At 47.9% G+C, this 16,867-nt stretch overlaps 1 protein-coding gene across 7 annotated transcripts; it reads left to right on the plus strand.

Annotated features, from left to right (window-relative positions):
- The first annotated feature begins 369 nt into the window (after window positions 1-369).
- TNFAIP8L1 (TNF alpha induced protein 8 like 1) lies at window positions 370-14,868 on the plus strand. Of its 7 annotated transcripts, none has more exons than XM_066344760.1 (4): window positions 417-521; window positions 6,453-6,591; window positions 9,384-9,501; window positions 9,607-14,868. In XM_066344760.1, the coding sequence occupies exon 4, from the start codon at window positions 9,616-9,618 to the stop codon at window positions 10,174-10,176; it is 561 nt and encodes a 186-aa protein (XP_066200857.1). In that variant the 5' UTR covers window positions 417-521; window positions 6,453-6,591; window positions 9,384-9,501; window positions 9,607-9,615; the 3' UTR covers window positions 10,177-14,868. The 7 variants fall into 7 exon arrangements, with proteins under 7 accessions (XP_066200819.1, XP_066200857.1, XP_066200829.1 ...); XM_066344732.1 differs by having other exon boundaries at window positions 9,611-14,868; XM_066344742.1 differs by lacking the exon at window positions 9,384-9,501.
- Window positions 14,869-16,867: the final 1,999 nt, after the last annotated feature.

Below are 16,867 nucleotides of genomic sequence, written 5' to 3' on the forward strand. Positions count from 1 at the left end.
ATGGGTAAACTGAGTTCTAGAGGGAGGAAGGAGCCTGTACAGAACTGCACGGTTGATCTGTTTTTCTTTTTGGCTCTCTGTGTCTTCCTCTCTTCCCTTGGTTCTCTCTCTGTTTTTGACTCTCTCCCCTTCCTCCCCTTTCTTCGGCTGGGCCCCTGGCCTGCGGCGCCCCCAGCATCCGGCTCCTTTCGCGATTCCGGAGGAATCCCCGGAGCCGCCTGGCCCGGTTCCGGGCCCCGCCCCTCCAGTGGCGGTGACCTGCTCCTATTGGCTTCTTCATACACCGCCCGCACTTCCATTGGCTAGACCAATGCCCTTGGCCCACCCTCCTTATCCGGCCTCTTCGGTTCTTTCCAGGCTGGCCCGCAGGGCGTGAGCGGAGCGATGAGTGGGCGGGGCAGAGCTTCCCGCCCCGCCCCGCGTGGTTATCAAGCGCGAGTCCCGCGGCCGGCTCAGCGGCCCCTTGAAGGCGGTGGGACGGAATCCAGGCGGTTGGACCCACAACGGGACCCAAAAGGAAGGTGAGAGAGCGATGCCGGGCGCCTCCCATCTCGTCGCATTTCGGGGCCACCTGGCCGCCGTCTGTCTCTGTCGACCCCGCTGTCCCTGCAAACCTCTCAACCCCGTCCACCTATATTCCTGCCAGTTTCCCTTTCCCTCTCCTTTTCTCCCTTTCCCTCTCCTTTTCTCCCTTTCCCTTTCCCTCTGACACTCTCTTGCTGTATGAGTTAAGGGAAGGCACTGTGGGTCTGAACTGCCCCTGCTGGCACATGGGGCAGTGCTTTGGGACCAGAGAGCCCCCCCCCCCCTTCCGTGGGGACTCTGATAGACTCTGCCCCTTTCACCATACAGGGCGCCAGGTGGAAGGGCCAGATTCCAGCGTCAGGAGGGCATTCCAGGTAGTGGGCAGCCCAGCCACAGGGGTGGAGGTGGAAATGAGTGTGGCTTCCAGCGTGTCCAGGCGGCTGGGAGAAGAAGGCCAGGACCACCCAGACTGGCCACCTAGGCGCTCCCCAGTGGCCTGAAGCTTTGGCCTCCGTTTTCCCCTCTGTGAACTGGGTCTGTCATTTGCTGAGATAATTGGCAGGTGTGCTGACCAGATCTGCCAGCATCACCACCTCCTCTATCCTAGGGGCCTTTCTGGAGCAGGGGCAGCCCCAGGTGTAAATAGGCTTGAGTCCAGGTGGAGAAGGTGAGCCCAGCTGAGGAAGGTGAAGGTCCTGAGGGACTGCAGATGGGTGAGGGCAGTCCAGCAAGTGGTTGGGGAGTTCAGATCTTGGAATTTGACAAACCTGGGTTTCCCCTCTGCCACTCACCATGGTACCTTGAACAGATGATTCAATTCTGCCAGCCTCAGTTTCCTGTGTGTATAACAGGAGGCACATAACTCCCTTGATGTGCTGCTTCCTGGATTAAATGCAGAAATGTGGGTCCTACATAGCTATCTCCTCCCATTCTCCCTCTTGCTCACTGCGCTCCAGCCACACCAGCCTCTATGTGCACACACCAGGCATGGTCTTGCCTCGGAGCCTTTGCCCAGGTTCTTCCACCACCATGCCAAGTCCACGATGTCAACTTTAAAACATAACAAGTTGCCTAGATGAGCCAGCCAAAGGATTGCCAAGCAAGGGCTAGGCAGCTGGGAAGGATGGAGGAGGGGCCAGCCCAGGGACGCTGTACCTATGGAAACCAGAACAAAGAGCTGTAGCCCCAGCACACAAACACCTGGTCTGTGTGCTTCTCTCCCTTGGCAGGCCTGGTGGCTTGGGACACCAGTGGTAGGTGAGTGCCCAGACCCATGGGGACCTTGAATCCTACTCTGATGGGGAGTGGGACAGGGGATCCCTAAGAGAAGAGATTAGTCAGGTAGATTTGTGGCCCCAGGTGTTCTCTCCTACAGTGTGGCCTTGGGCATATCTGAGACCCTGAGCCTCAGTTTCCTCATCTGAGGCCTGGGCTGGTAAGGGCCTTTGGGTTGCTTGGTGATCTGAGTAAGTGGATTTAGGAGGCCTCAGTTTCTCTGTCTGTCAAATGGGGCCACAGAGGGAGCTTAGGAAAAACTCTTAACTGTTGGCATGAAAATGGTCTTACCCAGAGGCATTTGCTGAATAATGACCCATGTTTGTCTGGGTTCAGGCCCAGGTGTTATACAGTGAGGTGGGAGCCTGGAGCTGGCAGAACTTGGCCTAGTTCCACAGTGTGCACACCTTCTTTGGGGTTCTCCTCACACCTCCCTTTGAGACAACCTCCCCTGGAATCCCCCTCTCCTGAGCATTCACAGAGGGACCTCAGGATAAGTCCTTGAGATCTTTTATGGCTTTGTCTTCCAGGCCTCAGTTTCCTCTTATGTCTAATGGGGTGGCGGAGGTTGAGAGTGCCCACCTGGCAGAGCCTCCCTCCAGAGAGCTTCATGCCATGCTACTCTGTAACTTTGGGGTAACTCTGTTTGTCTCTGGGTCTCAGTGTTCCTGGCTTAACAATGGGGCCCTTGAACGAGATCTCTGTGACCCTCTGAGAGGTAATTTATTCATTCAACAATCAGGTTCTGAGTACCTACTGTGAGCTATTCTTGGGGGTTGGAAGAGATGTCCTTTCATCCAGAAAAATCATTACACTTACATGTAACTGCATGAAGATAATAGAGTCAGATGGTTGGGGAAGTTAGTGTAGATTGGGGTTCTGAGAGGGCCTCCTGAGGGGGTGACTTTTGATCTAAGCCCTGAATGACAAGAAAGAAACAGCCATGCAGAGAGCTGGGGGGAAGGGCATTCCAGGCAGAGGGCACAGACTGTACAACGGCCCTGGGGCAGGACCTTGCCTGGTGTGTTGGAGGAACAAGGAGGAGGCCCTTGTGGTTGGAGCAAAGTGAGCGAGGGGAAGAGAGAGAGGAGGTGAGGGCTGGGAGGGGACGGAGGCAAATCGGGTAGGCCATGTGGGCCTCCCTGAGGACTTGGGCTTTTACCCAGAGGGAGGTGGATAGCCCTGGAGAGCTGTGAGTAGAGGGATGGGACCTGATTTAGGTGCTCAAAAGCACCCTCTGGTGGCTCCTACAGGAAGAACAACATGGGATACAGAGGATCAGCACTGAGGCAATGGGTAGGTGAGAACTGGGTGGAGCCAGGACTCCCTTAGGAGTTGCATCCCCATTCCTGCCATGTGACCCTGAAGCATCCACTTGCTGTTATACATCTTTTGCTTAGCCTGAGCTCCAGCCTGTTCTGTCATTCCTTACATGGGGTTTGATAGTGGTCTCCCAAAATTCATGTTTGGCCCCCAAACTCTCATCAATGGACATCTAATTAATAATCACAATTGAAAGTATCCTGGCGCCCACTGCAGCCTGGCAGGTGGCCAGACCATGCCTGTCCTTGGGGTGGCCCCCAAGGGCTCTAGGAAACCCAGTTTGATAACCACTGGTGTCCCCTCCACTTCACGCAAACAGATTCCCTTCTCCCATGGCCATATCTAAAATGGTCACTGACTGAGCAGTCTGAGTGATGGTTAATAGTAGCTTAATGGGTACCTGATACTGTGGGGCGACAAGGACTGTGGGGTAGTTTGCCACAGTGGGCAGAGGCCTGGGGTCCCCTGAGGCCATCCTGGGCCATTGCAGCCAGGCTGAGAGACGAGAGAAGGAGCGGCTGGCTTAGACCTGCCGAGTGGTCCATCAATTATTGACACCCTTTGTATGGGGCATGAAGAATTCATGAGGTGGGGCAGGCTGCCCATGGACCAGTGGCATGCAGGCGTTGTCTCACCCTAGCTCACAACAGTCATTTGCTGTGTTTTCAGGAATTTTTGCCATTTCATAATTTTGTCATTATTAAAAATGGCAGACTATGAACTTACAGTTAAATACATTACATTTGAAACAAAGGTATGGAATTATTCACTCACTATAATGTGGATGGACCTTGAAAACACGATGCTCAATGAGAGAAGCCAGAACAAAAGACCACACAGTGTGTGACTCCATTTATGTGAAATGTCCAGAGCAGGCTCATCCACAGAGACAGAGAACGGTTAGTGGTTGCCTGGGGCTGGAAGAAGAGGGGAATGGGGAGTGACTCCCAGGAATAGTGGGAGTTGGAGTATCGAAAATGGGAATGGGGACAAAGGTTGGCGTCCAGAACATGAAATGGGGTTGGCAGAGGGTGAAAGTCCAAGATGTGGACTGGGCAGCAGTGTTCTGGGGGCAGGGCAGGAGTTGACGGAGCCACTCGGTGTCTGAACACCCATTTCACAGATGGGAAAGCTAGGAGCATGCGGTTTGTCTGGAGCCAGTGTGGGATGATACAGACGGTGGCCTTTGAGAAGTTGTAAATGGGTCTGTGGCCCTCTTGCTGCTTCTCCAATGTGCCAGGCATAGTCCTGCCCCAGGGCCTTTGTACACAGGCTACTACTTTTGCCTGGCTCAACCTTCCCCCAGACTTTGTCCTTTCAGTCCCAGCTCCGGGGGCTCTACTTCAAAGAGGCCTTCCTGACCACCCCAGCCCAAGTCACCTGCCTGTTCCTGGCTGTCACTCCCTTCCCTGCCCCCATGGTCCTTATCTTGCCCTGAAATTATCCTGTTTATTTCCATGTTCTTTGGTTTCTGGCACCTCCTTCCAGTATGGACATCTCTTAGGGACCGTTTTAGAAATTTGGAGGGCTTCTTTTTTTCTTCTTCTGATAATAGCAGGATGTTCTAGTGTTTGGGGGCAGGGACCAGGGACATTAGGTGTCCAGCCATGCTCAGGGCAGCCCTGGGCCTCCACTTCCTAATGTCTTGCCAAAAACACAAGCTGATAAGTAGGGGTTTTTTTGCACTGTTTTAATATTTAGTGAATATTCCTGGATAAATCAAGGGGAGATGTAACTCTTTTTTGATAGAAATTTATAGCTATATATTCACCATATGGGTGAAATCTCTTATAGATTTGCTCCATTGTCAAGTGCAGTGAGCTAGAGCTTTTAAGGAGGGAAATTCTTTTTTTTTTCTTTTCCAAGTGAGAGGAGGAGAGATAGAGACAGACTCCCTCATGTGTCCCAACTAGGATCCACCCAGCAACCCCTGTCTGAGGCCAATGCTCTGCCCATCTGAGGCCATGCTTGCAAATGAGCTATTTTTAGCACCTGAGGGGAGGCTCCAGGAAACCATCACCTCGGGAAATGTGCTTGAACCAATTGAGCTATGGCTGCTGGAGAGGGAGAGAGAAGGAGAGGGAAAGAGAAGGAGAGGGAGAGAAGGGGGAGGGTAAGGAGTAGAGAAGCAGATAGTCATTTTTCCTGTGAGCCCTGACTAGGAATCGAACCCAGGACATCCACACACCAGGCTGACGCTCTACCACTGAGCCAACTGGCCAGGGCAGGAGAGAAATTCTTTTTAATTAAACATGTCTTGATCTACTAAGTGCCTGTCAATGTGGAAGTGATTTATAAATCTCAACTTATGGAATCCTTTTGTTTTCTGTCTGTATTACAGTTTGGACAATATCCTGTTTTAAAAATTTTAAACTCATTTAACATAAAAACGAGGTATAAAATATAGTAAGGCCCTGGCCAGTTGGCTCAGTGGTAGAGCGTCGGGAGTCCCGGGTTCGATTCCTGGCCAGGGCACACAGGAGAAGCGCCCATCTGCTTCTCCACCCCTCCCCCTCTCCTTCCTCTCTGTCTCTCTCTTCCCCTCCTGCAGCCGAGGCTCCATTGGAGCAAAGTTGGCCTGGGTGCTGAGGATGGTTCTATTGGTCTCTGCCTCAGGCACTAGAATGGCTCTGATTACAGCAGAGCGACGCCCCTGATGGGCAGAGCATCGCCCCCTGGTGGGCATGCCGGGTAGATCCCTGTCGGGCGCATGCAGGAGTCTGTCTGACTGCCTCCCCGTTTCCAACTTAAGAAAAATACAAAATATATATATATATATATAGTAAGGTGCATAGATATTGTATAAGTATATACTCTTAATTAATACTAGTAAGTGTTCCACTTGATGAGATATAAACTCACCATTTTAAAGTGTTCAAATTACAAAACCCCAAAAAGAAGCCCCATGGCCACACGCTTCCTGTCTCTCTGGATGTCCCTGTTCTGGACATTTCACATAAATGGAGTCGCACACTCTGTGGCCTTTTGTGTCTGGCTTCTGTTACTGAGCATCATGTGTTCAAGGTCCATCCACATTGTAGCATCAGCACTTCATTCATTTTCATGGCTGAGTAATGTTCCAGTGTGTGGATCACATTTTGTTTATTCATTTGTTGATGGCCATTGGAATGCTTCCACTTTTTGGCCATATGAATTGTGTTCTTATGAACACATGTGTACAAGATTTTGTGTGGATGTGTGTTTTCATTTCTTGTGGGTTGAAGTTTATGAGTGGAATTGCTGGGTCATGCGGTAACTGAGGAACTGCCAAAACTGTTTTCCACAGTGGCTGTACCATTTTCCTTTTTATTTTATTCATTTTTAGAGAGAGAGAGAAGAGAGAGAGAGAGAAGGGGGAAGGAGCAGGAAGCATCAACTCCCATATGTGTCTTGACCAGACAATCCCAGGGTTTCGAACTGGCAACCTCAGTGTTCCAGGTTGACACTTAATCCACTGCGCCACCACAGGTCAGGCCTATTTTCCATTTTTCATACTATGGGTGTATGAGGGTCCCAGTTTCTCCACATCCTAACCAGCACTTGATGTTGTCTGTCTTTTCGGTAAGTGCTGTCCAGTTGGGGGTGAGGTGATATATCATTATGGTTTTGACTTGCATTTCATTAGTGGCCAAAGATATTGATGATCTTTTCAGCTGGTTATTAGCCATTTGTATATCTTCTTTGGAGAAATGTTAGATATTCTTTTATTTAGATATAATCCACATACCATAAAATTCACCTGTTAAAGTATACAATTTGCTGGGTTTTAGTGTATTCACGGAGATGTGGAGCCATCTAACTCAATGTTTTATATTCGTATGAACCTAGATTAAACAGAACACAGAACATTCCAGATCCCATCCCCTCGATCCCCTCAGATGGTGGCCTTTATCACCATCTATTAATTTTACTTTTGAATTGGTGGGTTGAAGTAGACGATAGTGTCTGAGGGTCCCGTTTCAGGGCAGTGCTGGAGCACCCAGGTTACTGTGGAATGAGGAGGTGGCATGGGATGTACAGGGCAGTGATCCCCAGGAGAGCTGGGGCCATATCACTTTTGGTCATTGTTGTGTTCCCAGCACCTGGTACACTGTTGGTGTGTCTTAAATGCTCGTTGAGCAACTGGATGAATACTCTGGCAGAGCCTCGAAAGCTTTAGTGGGCTGTATTTTGGCTTGTAATGATAGTGGGGTGTTCTGGCATTTGGTGGCCAGGGGCCAGGGACACTAGCCCCTGAACCTCTGGGCAGTTCCTGGGAAGGCCCTGACTCAGAAGGGCTGATGTGGTGCAGCCTGCCCATCTCCTGGCTTGTTTGCCCTCAGACCCGGGTGAGCACAGCAAGCAGGAAGGAAGGCCAGGTTTTATTTTGGTCCATGACCTGCTCCCCCGGAAGAGTAGTCATCTCTGTGGCTGCTTGAATGGAGGCGTTTCTGACAGAACAATGGGTCAGGGAGGAGGGGGTCATGCAGCTGGTCTGGGGACTGGCCAGAGGGGCTAAGAGTGTGGAGGGTGGGAAGGGAGGCTGCAGCTGCCTCCACTCCCACCCCTTTTCCTCTGGGCTTGGGAAGGGGATTGTTGCTGGGGGCCCAGGCCCTTCCCAAAGCTTGTAAGCAGGCCCAGCTCCCTCCAGAGCCAACACACCCAACCTCAGAACCTGCAGATGGTAAGATCAAGGCCCAGAGAGGGGCAGAGCCCTGCCTGAACTCACACAGTAACCAACATAGGCAGAAGGAACTGGCCCTTGTGGTCCAGAGGCTTGGGCTTCATCCCTGGGCTCAGAGAAAGACCTATACTCTCTGACTCCAGTTTGCCCATCTGTAAGTGGGAGAGTGGGCCCAGGGCCTTGAGAGTGCACTCTCATTTCCAGTGTTTACAGACACCTTTTCCCTTATGCATTCAACACTTACGGGCCACCTGCTATGTACCAGGTCCTGGCCCGGCCACTGGAGGCGGTGTGAGCAAGGGAGATGCAGCCCTTGCACGTGCATTTGGCCACGGAGGTGGACATGGAAACCAAGGTGTTTGGGGCCACAATGGAGAATGCCCAGGGTGCTGTGGGACCCAAGGGGCACCTGGCCTAGCCTGGGACATCTGGGAAGGTTTCCAGGAGTAGGTGACAGTGATGCTGAGACTGAAGGATGAGCACTTTACAGGCTGAGTAATGGGAGGAAGAGTCCAGGTAAAGGGAATGAAATAGAAACTAGTGGGAGGGCATCCGGGAACAAAGGTACTTGTGCCAAGTGGCGAGCCTGACACTGCTGCTGCTCACAGAGGCCCTCACATTCAGGTTGTTGGATGGCTTAGAGCTTGAATAGCAGAATCCCAAGTGGTGCCCAGCTCTTGCCCAGCAGACAGTCAGCAGCCTGGTGGCCATTGGGGTTGGCCACAAGCTTCTGCCCCAGGGCAGAGTTAGTTCTGATCTTTCCCATTTTGCAAATGGGGAACCTGAGGCACAGGGCAGTTATGTTGCTTGGCCTAGTGGTCAGAGGCAGGAGCAGGCCCTGAATATCGGGGCTGGTTTTGTGCTGGGGGTCAGCTCTGAACTCTGCAGGACTCAGGGTGGCTTGCAGGTGTCAGCTGGAAAGTTGGAGGGTCAGATGTGCAAAGAGGTTGGGGGCATCCGTCACTGTCCTCTGTGGCCTTGGGGAAGTAGCTCGCCCTCTCTTTGTGTTTTCTTTTGCAAAATGGGCAAACAGCCCCGTTCCTAGTGGAAATGACAAGACAGGCACATGCTGCCAGCTCAGGGCCTGGCATGTAGTACTTAGTTAATGTCACCCCAGCTCTGGCCCCAGCCTTTGCAGCCCTGAGGTCCTGTGACTGGTGTGGGGGGCAGGGAAGGCTGCTCCAGGAATCCTTGTGCCCGCCCTAACCTCTGAGAGGGTGGCAGAGGATTGGGACTTCTGGGGTCTGAGCTCCCACAAAGACGGGCTTTGTGGGAGCTCGCCTCTGTGTGTGCATAGGCATCCACATGGCATTCCTGGTCTGTTCGCCTGGGGCCAGGGTGGGAGTGGATTCTTACCCAGGCCTAGGACAGGGGGAGGAGGGCTGGAGGTGGATCTCAGGCTCCCCTCATTCATTCAGCAGATGTTTCTGGAGTCTCCAAGGACATAGCATATATGGAATCAGGCTCATTGCTTCCACTGTGGCCTGCGGTGAGGCACACCAGTGGGAAAGCAAAGCTAGGGAAGCAGAGCAGTGATGGGGGATGCCTGGGGTGCTGTGGGGCCCAGAGGAGATGTCTCAACATCAGTTTTTTTCAGGGATGGCTTACTGGAGGAGTTATGTCCAGGCTGAGCTGAGGGATGAATCTGTGAGGGCAAGAGACAAGGGCTTGGGGCCAGAGCTTTGGAGGATGTATAGGAGTTCACCAGGGAACAGGTAAGGGCTTGGGAAGACAGTGGAAACGAACAAAAGTGGCCCACATAGGCAAACCCCTTGTGGCTCAGGGGCCATGGGAACTAAGACTGGGTCTGTTTTTCCTAGGCAGGGCTGATGGATACCTTCAGTACCAAGAGTCTGGCCCTGCAGGCCCAGAAAAAGCTCCTGAGCAAGGTGGCATCCAAGGCAACAGTGGCCGTGTTCATCGATGACACGAGCAGCGAGGTGCTGGATGAGCTGTACCGCGCCACCAAGGAGTTCACTCGTAGCCGCAAGGAGGCCCAGAAGGTACTCAAGAACCTGGTCAAGGTGGCTGTGAAGCTGGCCATCCTGCTCCGTAGTGGCCAGCTGGGTGGGGAGGAGCTGGCACTCCTGCAGCGCTTCCGCCAGAGGGCACGCCACCTGGCCATGACAGCAGTCAGCTTCCACCAGGTGGATTTCACCTTTGACAGGCGTGTGCTGGCCACTGCCCTCCTTGAGTGCCGGGACTTGCTGCACCAGGCTGTGGGCTCCCATCTGACTGCCAAGTCCCACGGCCGTATCAACCATGTCTTCAGCCATTTTGCCAACTGTGACTTCCTGGCCACGCTCTATGGCCCAACTGAGCCCTACTGCTCCCACCTGCGCCGGATCTGTGAGGGGCTCACCAGGATGCTGGACGAGGACAGCATATAAGCCCTATCCTCAGTTTTCCTGTTGGTAGTTGGGGATTTGAGTTTTTTGGGGTGTTTTTATGACCTCTTTTATCCTCAGTCTGATTCTAGCCAAACTCCCTAGACGGATAACCCGTTCCCTTTCAGAGGGGACTAAACCATTTAAAGAAGCAGTTTTAAGGACCCATGTTACCTTTCCCACCTCATCTCGCTGGGAGAGGAATTCAGTGTGGAAACCAACACAGCCTGCCTAGCCAGTGGCTGGCCTCCCCACGCACCTTGATACTGCACTGTGGGTCCACCTGTCCTGAACTGCGCTAACTGTATGGCACCCCTCAAATCACTGATGTCACCTGTAATCTGGTGCTGCCCACTTAATTTTGTAACCTGGGCTTTTTAATTCCTTCAGGAAGGAGTCATAGTGAACTGGGAATATTATGGGGTGAGCAGTGTTCCCCCAATTCCTTTGTTGAAGTCCAATGCCCAGGATCTCCATGTGCGAACCAAATTTGGAAATAGGGCCGTTGCTGATATAATTAGTTAAGATGAGATCACAGTGGAGCATGGTGGACCCCTAACCCAATAAACCAAAGGGAGAAACTTGGACATTGAGGAGGATGCCATGTGAAGATGGGGCAGAAATTGGAGGGATGTGCTACAAACCAAAAACCCCAAGGATTGCCAGCAACACCCCAAGCTGGGAGAGAGACCTGAAACAGCCTTCAGAAGGAACTAGCCTGGCTGACATCTTGATCTCAGATTATTGGCTTCCATAACTGAGGGGAAACAAGTCTCTTATTTCACCTACCCGACCCAGGGATCGCGCACAGGGAGCATGAAGAGGGTTGTGGTGGGGACTGGTGTATGGGTGAAGACACCTCTACTTGGTTGGAATCCTCACTCTGACTTCCATGTGGGAGATGACAGAGTGTGCCCCCATACAGGGCATGAGGGTAAATCATCGGAGATGTATGCACATTTTTCAGTGACTATGTCCTGTTTGAAAAACACACTACAAATGTTTTTCAGACCTCAGAAAGCAAAGCTCAACAAATCTTGGCTGTGGGGACACCCAAAAGATAGTGATTCTCAAGGTGGGGCATGGATGGATATGTGGGGTGTGGGAGTATATTTGAAAATTTTGTCAGAAGGGGGCATGGGTTGCAAAACAGGGTTGCAGGTCCCACCATATCAGGGTCGGGAAGGTTACTTGGGTGGCCAAGGGAAAGAGGGAATGATGTTCCATGACTGATTTACAGAACTGGGTCTGGTGTGTTCAGGGCAAAGTTTGCAAATAGGAGGCCTCCAGGCCTTATTAGGTGAGATGATGGGTTTGCTTGCCCCCGTGCAGTGTTTGAGCCATCTGGAATCAGTTGACATTCAAAACTGGGGAATTGCATATAAACCAACCTAGATTAGGAGTTTTTCTGAAAGACTCTGCAAAGCCTGCATTGCCTGCTGGTAAAGCTGTATAGAGGTAGCTCCTCTGCTTTGCCACAGTCCCCACCATTCCTTTTTGCCTCTTCTGTGCCTGTTGCACAGGCTGATAGGATTATGACCCCAGATTCAGGTCAGCCTTTCTGTGGTTTGGTTTTTGCTTCCTTGAAGAAGCCAAAGCCTTTCACCTGCAAGCCAGCTTATTCCTACTCTACCATTCTAAGGCCCACTTTCCCTCTTCTCCCTCTAGTCAAGAGATGGATCTTTGTATTCAAGAGCAAATGTGTATTTTGAGTATCCCTAGAAGCCCCAGATAAAATCTTTTGCCCTCCACTCTGCTGACTGAATTTGTCAATATACATAATGCTTTTACTTGGTCCTTGCTGGGCTGCAGCCTCTTGACTCTTCATAAATTTGGGATTTAATTTTGAAACACCAAAGAGTACTGCAGAACAATTTAAATAAAAGCACATCTTCCATTGGCATTACATGAAACTGGCTTGAATTGCTTGGTGCTGACTTTTTTTTTCTTAGGGTTTTTGCCTGTTAAAAAACAACTTTGAAAGATTTTTGATAGGCTGACCAAGCAGTAGCACAGTGGATAGAGCATTGTCCTGGGATGCAGAGGACCCAGGGTCAAAACTCTGAGGTTGCTGGCCTGAGTGTGGGATCATAGACGTGACCCCATGGTCACTGGCTTGAGCCAGAGGTCGCTGGCTTGAAGCCCAAGGTTGCTGACTTGAGCCCAAATGTTACTGGCTTGAGCAAGGGGTCACTGGCTCGGCTGGAGCCTTACCCCGCACCCCCAGTCAAGGCACATATGAGAAAGCAATTAGTGAACTAATATGCCACAACAAAGAACTGATGCTTCTCATCTCTTTCCCTTCCTGCCTGTCCCTATCTGTTCCTCTCTCTCTTGCTAAAAAAAAAAAAAAATTATTATAGTTGACAGACAATATTATATTAGTTTCAGGTGTACTGCATAGCGGTTAGACATTTATGTAACCTATGATCTCTGATAAATCAAGTACTCACCTGGCACCATACAGTTATTGTAATATTATGACTATATTCCCTATGCTATATTTTATATCCCTGTAACTGCTATATTTGTACTTCTTAATCCCTTTACTTTTTTTCACCCAGCCTCTCAATCCCCTCCCATCTGGTAGCCATCAGTTTGATCTGTGTATTATTCAATTTTGTCTTTTAGATTCCACATATAAGTGAAATCATATGGTATTTTTCTTTCTCTGACTTATTTCACTTAGCATAATTCCCTCTAGGTCTATCCATGTAAATGGTAAGATCTCATCCTTCTTATGGCTGAGTAATACTCCACTGCATATATCTATCACATTTTTATCCATTCACCTATTAATGGGCACTTAGGCTGCTTCCATATCTTGGCTACTGTAAATGATGCTGCAAGGAACATCGGGACACATATGTCTTTTCAAATTAGTGTTTTTGTTTTCTTTAAATACCCAGAAATGCAATTGCTGGATCATATGAGTACTCTATTTTTAATTTTTTGAGGAACCTCCATACTGTTTTCCATAGTGGCAGCACCAGTTTTCAATCCTATCAACAGTGCACAAGGATTCCCTTTTCTCTACATATAGTACTTGTCAATTCTTGTTGATATATTGATAACAGCCATTCTGACAGGTATGAGATGCAATCTCACTGTAGTTAAAAAAAATTTTTATTCATTGATTTTAGAGAGAGGAAGACAGAAAGAGAAATATCAATTTGTTGTTCCACTTATTTATGCATTCATTGGTTGATTCTTGTATGTGTCCTGACTGGGAATCAAAACTGCAAATTTGGCTATTGTGATGACATGCCAATCAACTGACCTACTGGGTGAGGGCTTGTTGTTCTGATTTACATTTCCCTGATGATTAGTGATAGCATCATTTCATGTCTGTTGGATATCCATATGTCCTCTTTGCAGAAATGTCTATTCAGATCCTCTGCCTATTTTTTAAATTGGATTGGGGTTTTGTTGTTGTATGAGTTCTAGGTTTATACCATTGTGACTGAAAAAAAATTTTTTTTAAGTGGGAAGAGAGGAGATAGTGAGACATACTCCCACATGTGCCCTGACCAGGATCCACCCAGCAAGCCCTATCTGGGGCCAATGCTCGAATTAGCCAAGCTATTTTTAGCACCTGAGGCTGACATGCTTGGACCAACTGAGCTATCCTCAGCACCCAGGGCCAATGCTCGAACCAGTTGAGTCACTGGCTGCAGGAGGAGAAGAGGGAAAGAAGGTGAGAGGAAGGGGAAGAGAAGCAGATGGTTGCTTCTCTTATATGCCTAGACTGGGAGGGAATTGAACCCAGGACATCAATACGTTGGACCGACACTTTATCCACTGGACCAACTGACTAGGCATGATTGATTATTTCAAACTTAAATTTATTGAAGCTTGTTTTGTGGTCTAACATAATCTATCTTGGAAAATGTTCCATGTGCACTTGAAAAGAATGTATATTCTGCTGGTTTGGGATGAAATGTCCTAAAAATACTAATTGAGTCCATCTGGTCTTATGTGACATTTAAGGCCAGTTTTCTTGTTGATTATTCTGCCTGGAAGATCTATCCATTGATGACAAGTCCCTACAATCACTGTATGTTGATCTCTATCAAATGTCCATCAATATTGGTATATTTATATATTTAAGTGCTCCGACATTGGGTATATAGATGTTTACAAGTTATGTCCTCTTATTGGATTGATCACTTTATCATTATGAAATGGCCTTCTTTGTCTCTTGTTACAACTTTTTTTTAATGTTTATTTATTTTACAGGGGGAAAGGGGAGAGGGAGAGGGAGGGGGAGAGAGAGAGAGAGAGAGAGAGAGAGAGAGAGATATTCCTGTATGTGCCCTGACCGGGAATTGAACTGGCAACCTCTGTGCATTGGAATGATGCTCTAACCAGCCGAGCTATCTGGCCAGGGTGTGTAACCCATGTTTTAAAGCCTATTTGGTCTGACAGAAGTATTGCTACCCCAGCCTTTTTTTAATTTCCATTTCCATGAAATATGTTTTCCCATCCTTTTACTTTTAGTCTCTGTGTGTCTTTTTTTTTTTATGGCATTTATTTTTTTTTTTTTTACATTTTTTAAAAATTAATTTTAATGGGGTGACATTGATAAATCAGGGTACATATGTTCAGAGAAAACATCTCTAGGTTATTTTGACATTTGATTATGCTGCATTCCCATCACCCAAAGTCCAATTGTCTTCCGTCACCTTCTAACTGGTTTTCTTTGTGCCCCTCCCCTCCCCCAACACCCTCCCTCTCCTTCCCCCAACCCCGTCACCCCCACACTCTTGTCCATGTCTCTGAGTCTCATTTTTATGTCCCACCTATGTATGGAATCATATAGTTCTTATTCTGATTTACTTATTTCGCTCAGTATAATGTTCTCAAGGTCCATCCATGTTGTAAATAATCCAATGTCATCATTTCTTATGGCTGAGTAGTATTCCATAGTATATATGTACCAAAGCTTTTTAATCCACTCGTCCTCTGACGGACACTTGGGCTGTTTCCAGATCTTTGCTATTGTGAACAATGCTGCCATAAACATGGGGGTGCATTTCTTCTTTTCAAACAGTGCTATGGTGTTCTTGGGGTATATTCCTAAAAGTGGTATAGCTGGGTCAAAAGGCAGTTTGATTTTTAATTTTTTGAGGAATCTCCATACTGTTTTCCACAGTGGCTGTACCAGTCTGCATTCCCACCAGCAGTGCAGGAGAGTTCCCTTTTCTCCACATCCTCGCCAGCACTTATTCTGTGTTGTTTTGTTGATGAGCGTCATTCTGACTGGTGTGAGGTGATATCTCATTGTGGTTTTAATTTGCATTTCTCTAATGATTAGTGATGTTGAGCATTTTTTCATATGCCTATTGGCCATCTGTATGTCCTCTTTGGAGAAGTGTCTATTCATTTCTTTTGCCCATTTTTGGATTGGATTGTTTGTCTTCCTGGTATTGAGTTTTACAAGTTCTTTGTAAATTTTGGTTATTAACCCCTTATCAGACGTATTGTCAAATATATTCTCCCATTGTGTAGTATGTCTTTTTATTCTGTTCTTATTGTCTTTAGCTGTGCAGAAGCTTTTTAGTTTGATATAGTCCTATTTCTTTATTCTGTCTTTTATTTCACTTGCCCGTGGAGATAAATTGGCAAATATATTACTTCGAGAGATGTCAGAGAGCTTACTGCCTATGTTTTCTTCTAAGATGCTTATGGTTTTACGGCTTACATTTAAGTCTTTTATCCATTTTGAGTTTATTTTTGTGAATAGTGTAAGTTGGTGGGCTAGTTTCATTTTTTTGCAGGTAGCTGTCCAATTTTCCCAACACCATTTGTTGAAGAGGCTATCTTTACTCCATTGTATGCTCTTACCTCCTTTGTCAAATATCAGTTATCCATCTGTGTGTCTTTTGATCTAAAGCAAGTCTTTTGTAGACAGAATATGTAAGGAATTTTTCTTAACCATTCAGTCACTCTTTGTCTTTTGATTGGAGCATTCAGTCCATTTACATTTAAAATAACTATTGATAGGTATATAGTTATTGCCATTTTAGTATTTTCTGATCATTTTTGTAAGTTCTTCTCTGTTCCTTTTTATTCTCTTGCTCTCTTGTTTTTGTCTTTTTTTGTTTTTTTTTTACAGAGACAAAGAATCAGAGAGAGGGATAGATAGGACAGACAGACAGAAACGGAGAGAGATGAGAAGCATCAATCAATAGTTTTTTGTTGCAACACCTTAGTTGTTCATTGATTGCTTTCTCATATGTGCCTTGACCGTGGGGCTACAGCAGACCGAGTAACCCCTTGCTCAAGCCAGTGACCTTGGGTCCAAGCTGGTGAGCTTTGCTCAAACCAGATGAGCCCTCACTCAAGCTGGCAACCTCAAGGTCTTGAACTTGGGTCCTCCGCATCCCAGTCCGATGTTCTATCCACTATGCCACCACCTAGTCAGGCTCTCTTGTGCTGATGACCTTCTATAGTGTTGTTTGGATTCTCTTTATTTCTTGTATATCTCTTGTAGACTTTTGATCTGTAATTACCATGTGCTGCATACATACCAAGCTATGTTTCCAACAGTCTATTTTAAGTTGATGGTTGTGAAATTCAAACATTCTAAAATCACTACAATTTTTACTCAACTCTCCACATTTATGTTTTTGTCATTATTTTTTACTTTTTTTGTGTGTATCCTTAATTTATTGTTGTAATTATACCTAAT

This window comes from Saccopteryx leptura, chromosome 1 (assembly GCF_036850995.1).
Source record: "Saccopteryx leptura isolate mSacLep1 chromosome 1, mSacLep1_pri_phased_curated, whole genome shotgun sequence".
Taxonomy (NCBI): Eukaryota; Metazoa; Chordata; class Mammalia; order Chiroptera; family Emballonuridae; genus Saccopteryx; species Saccopteryx leptura.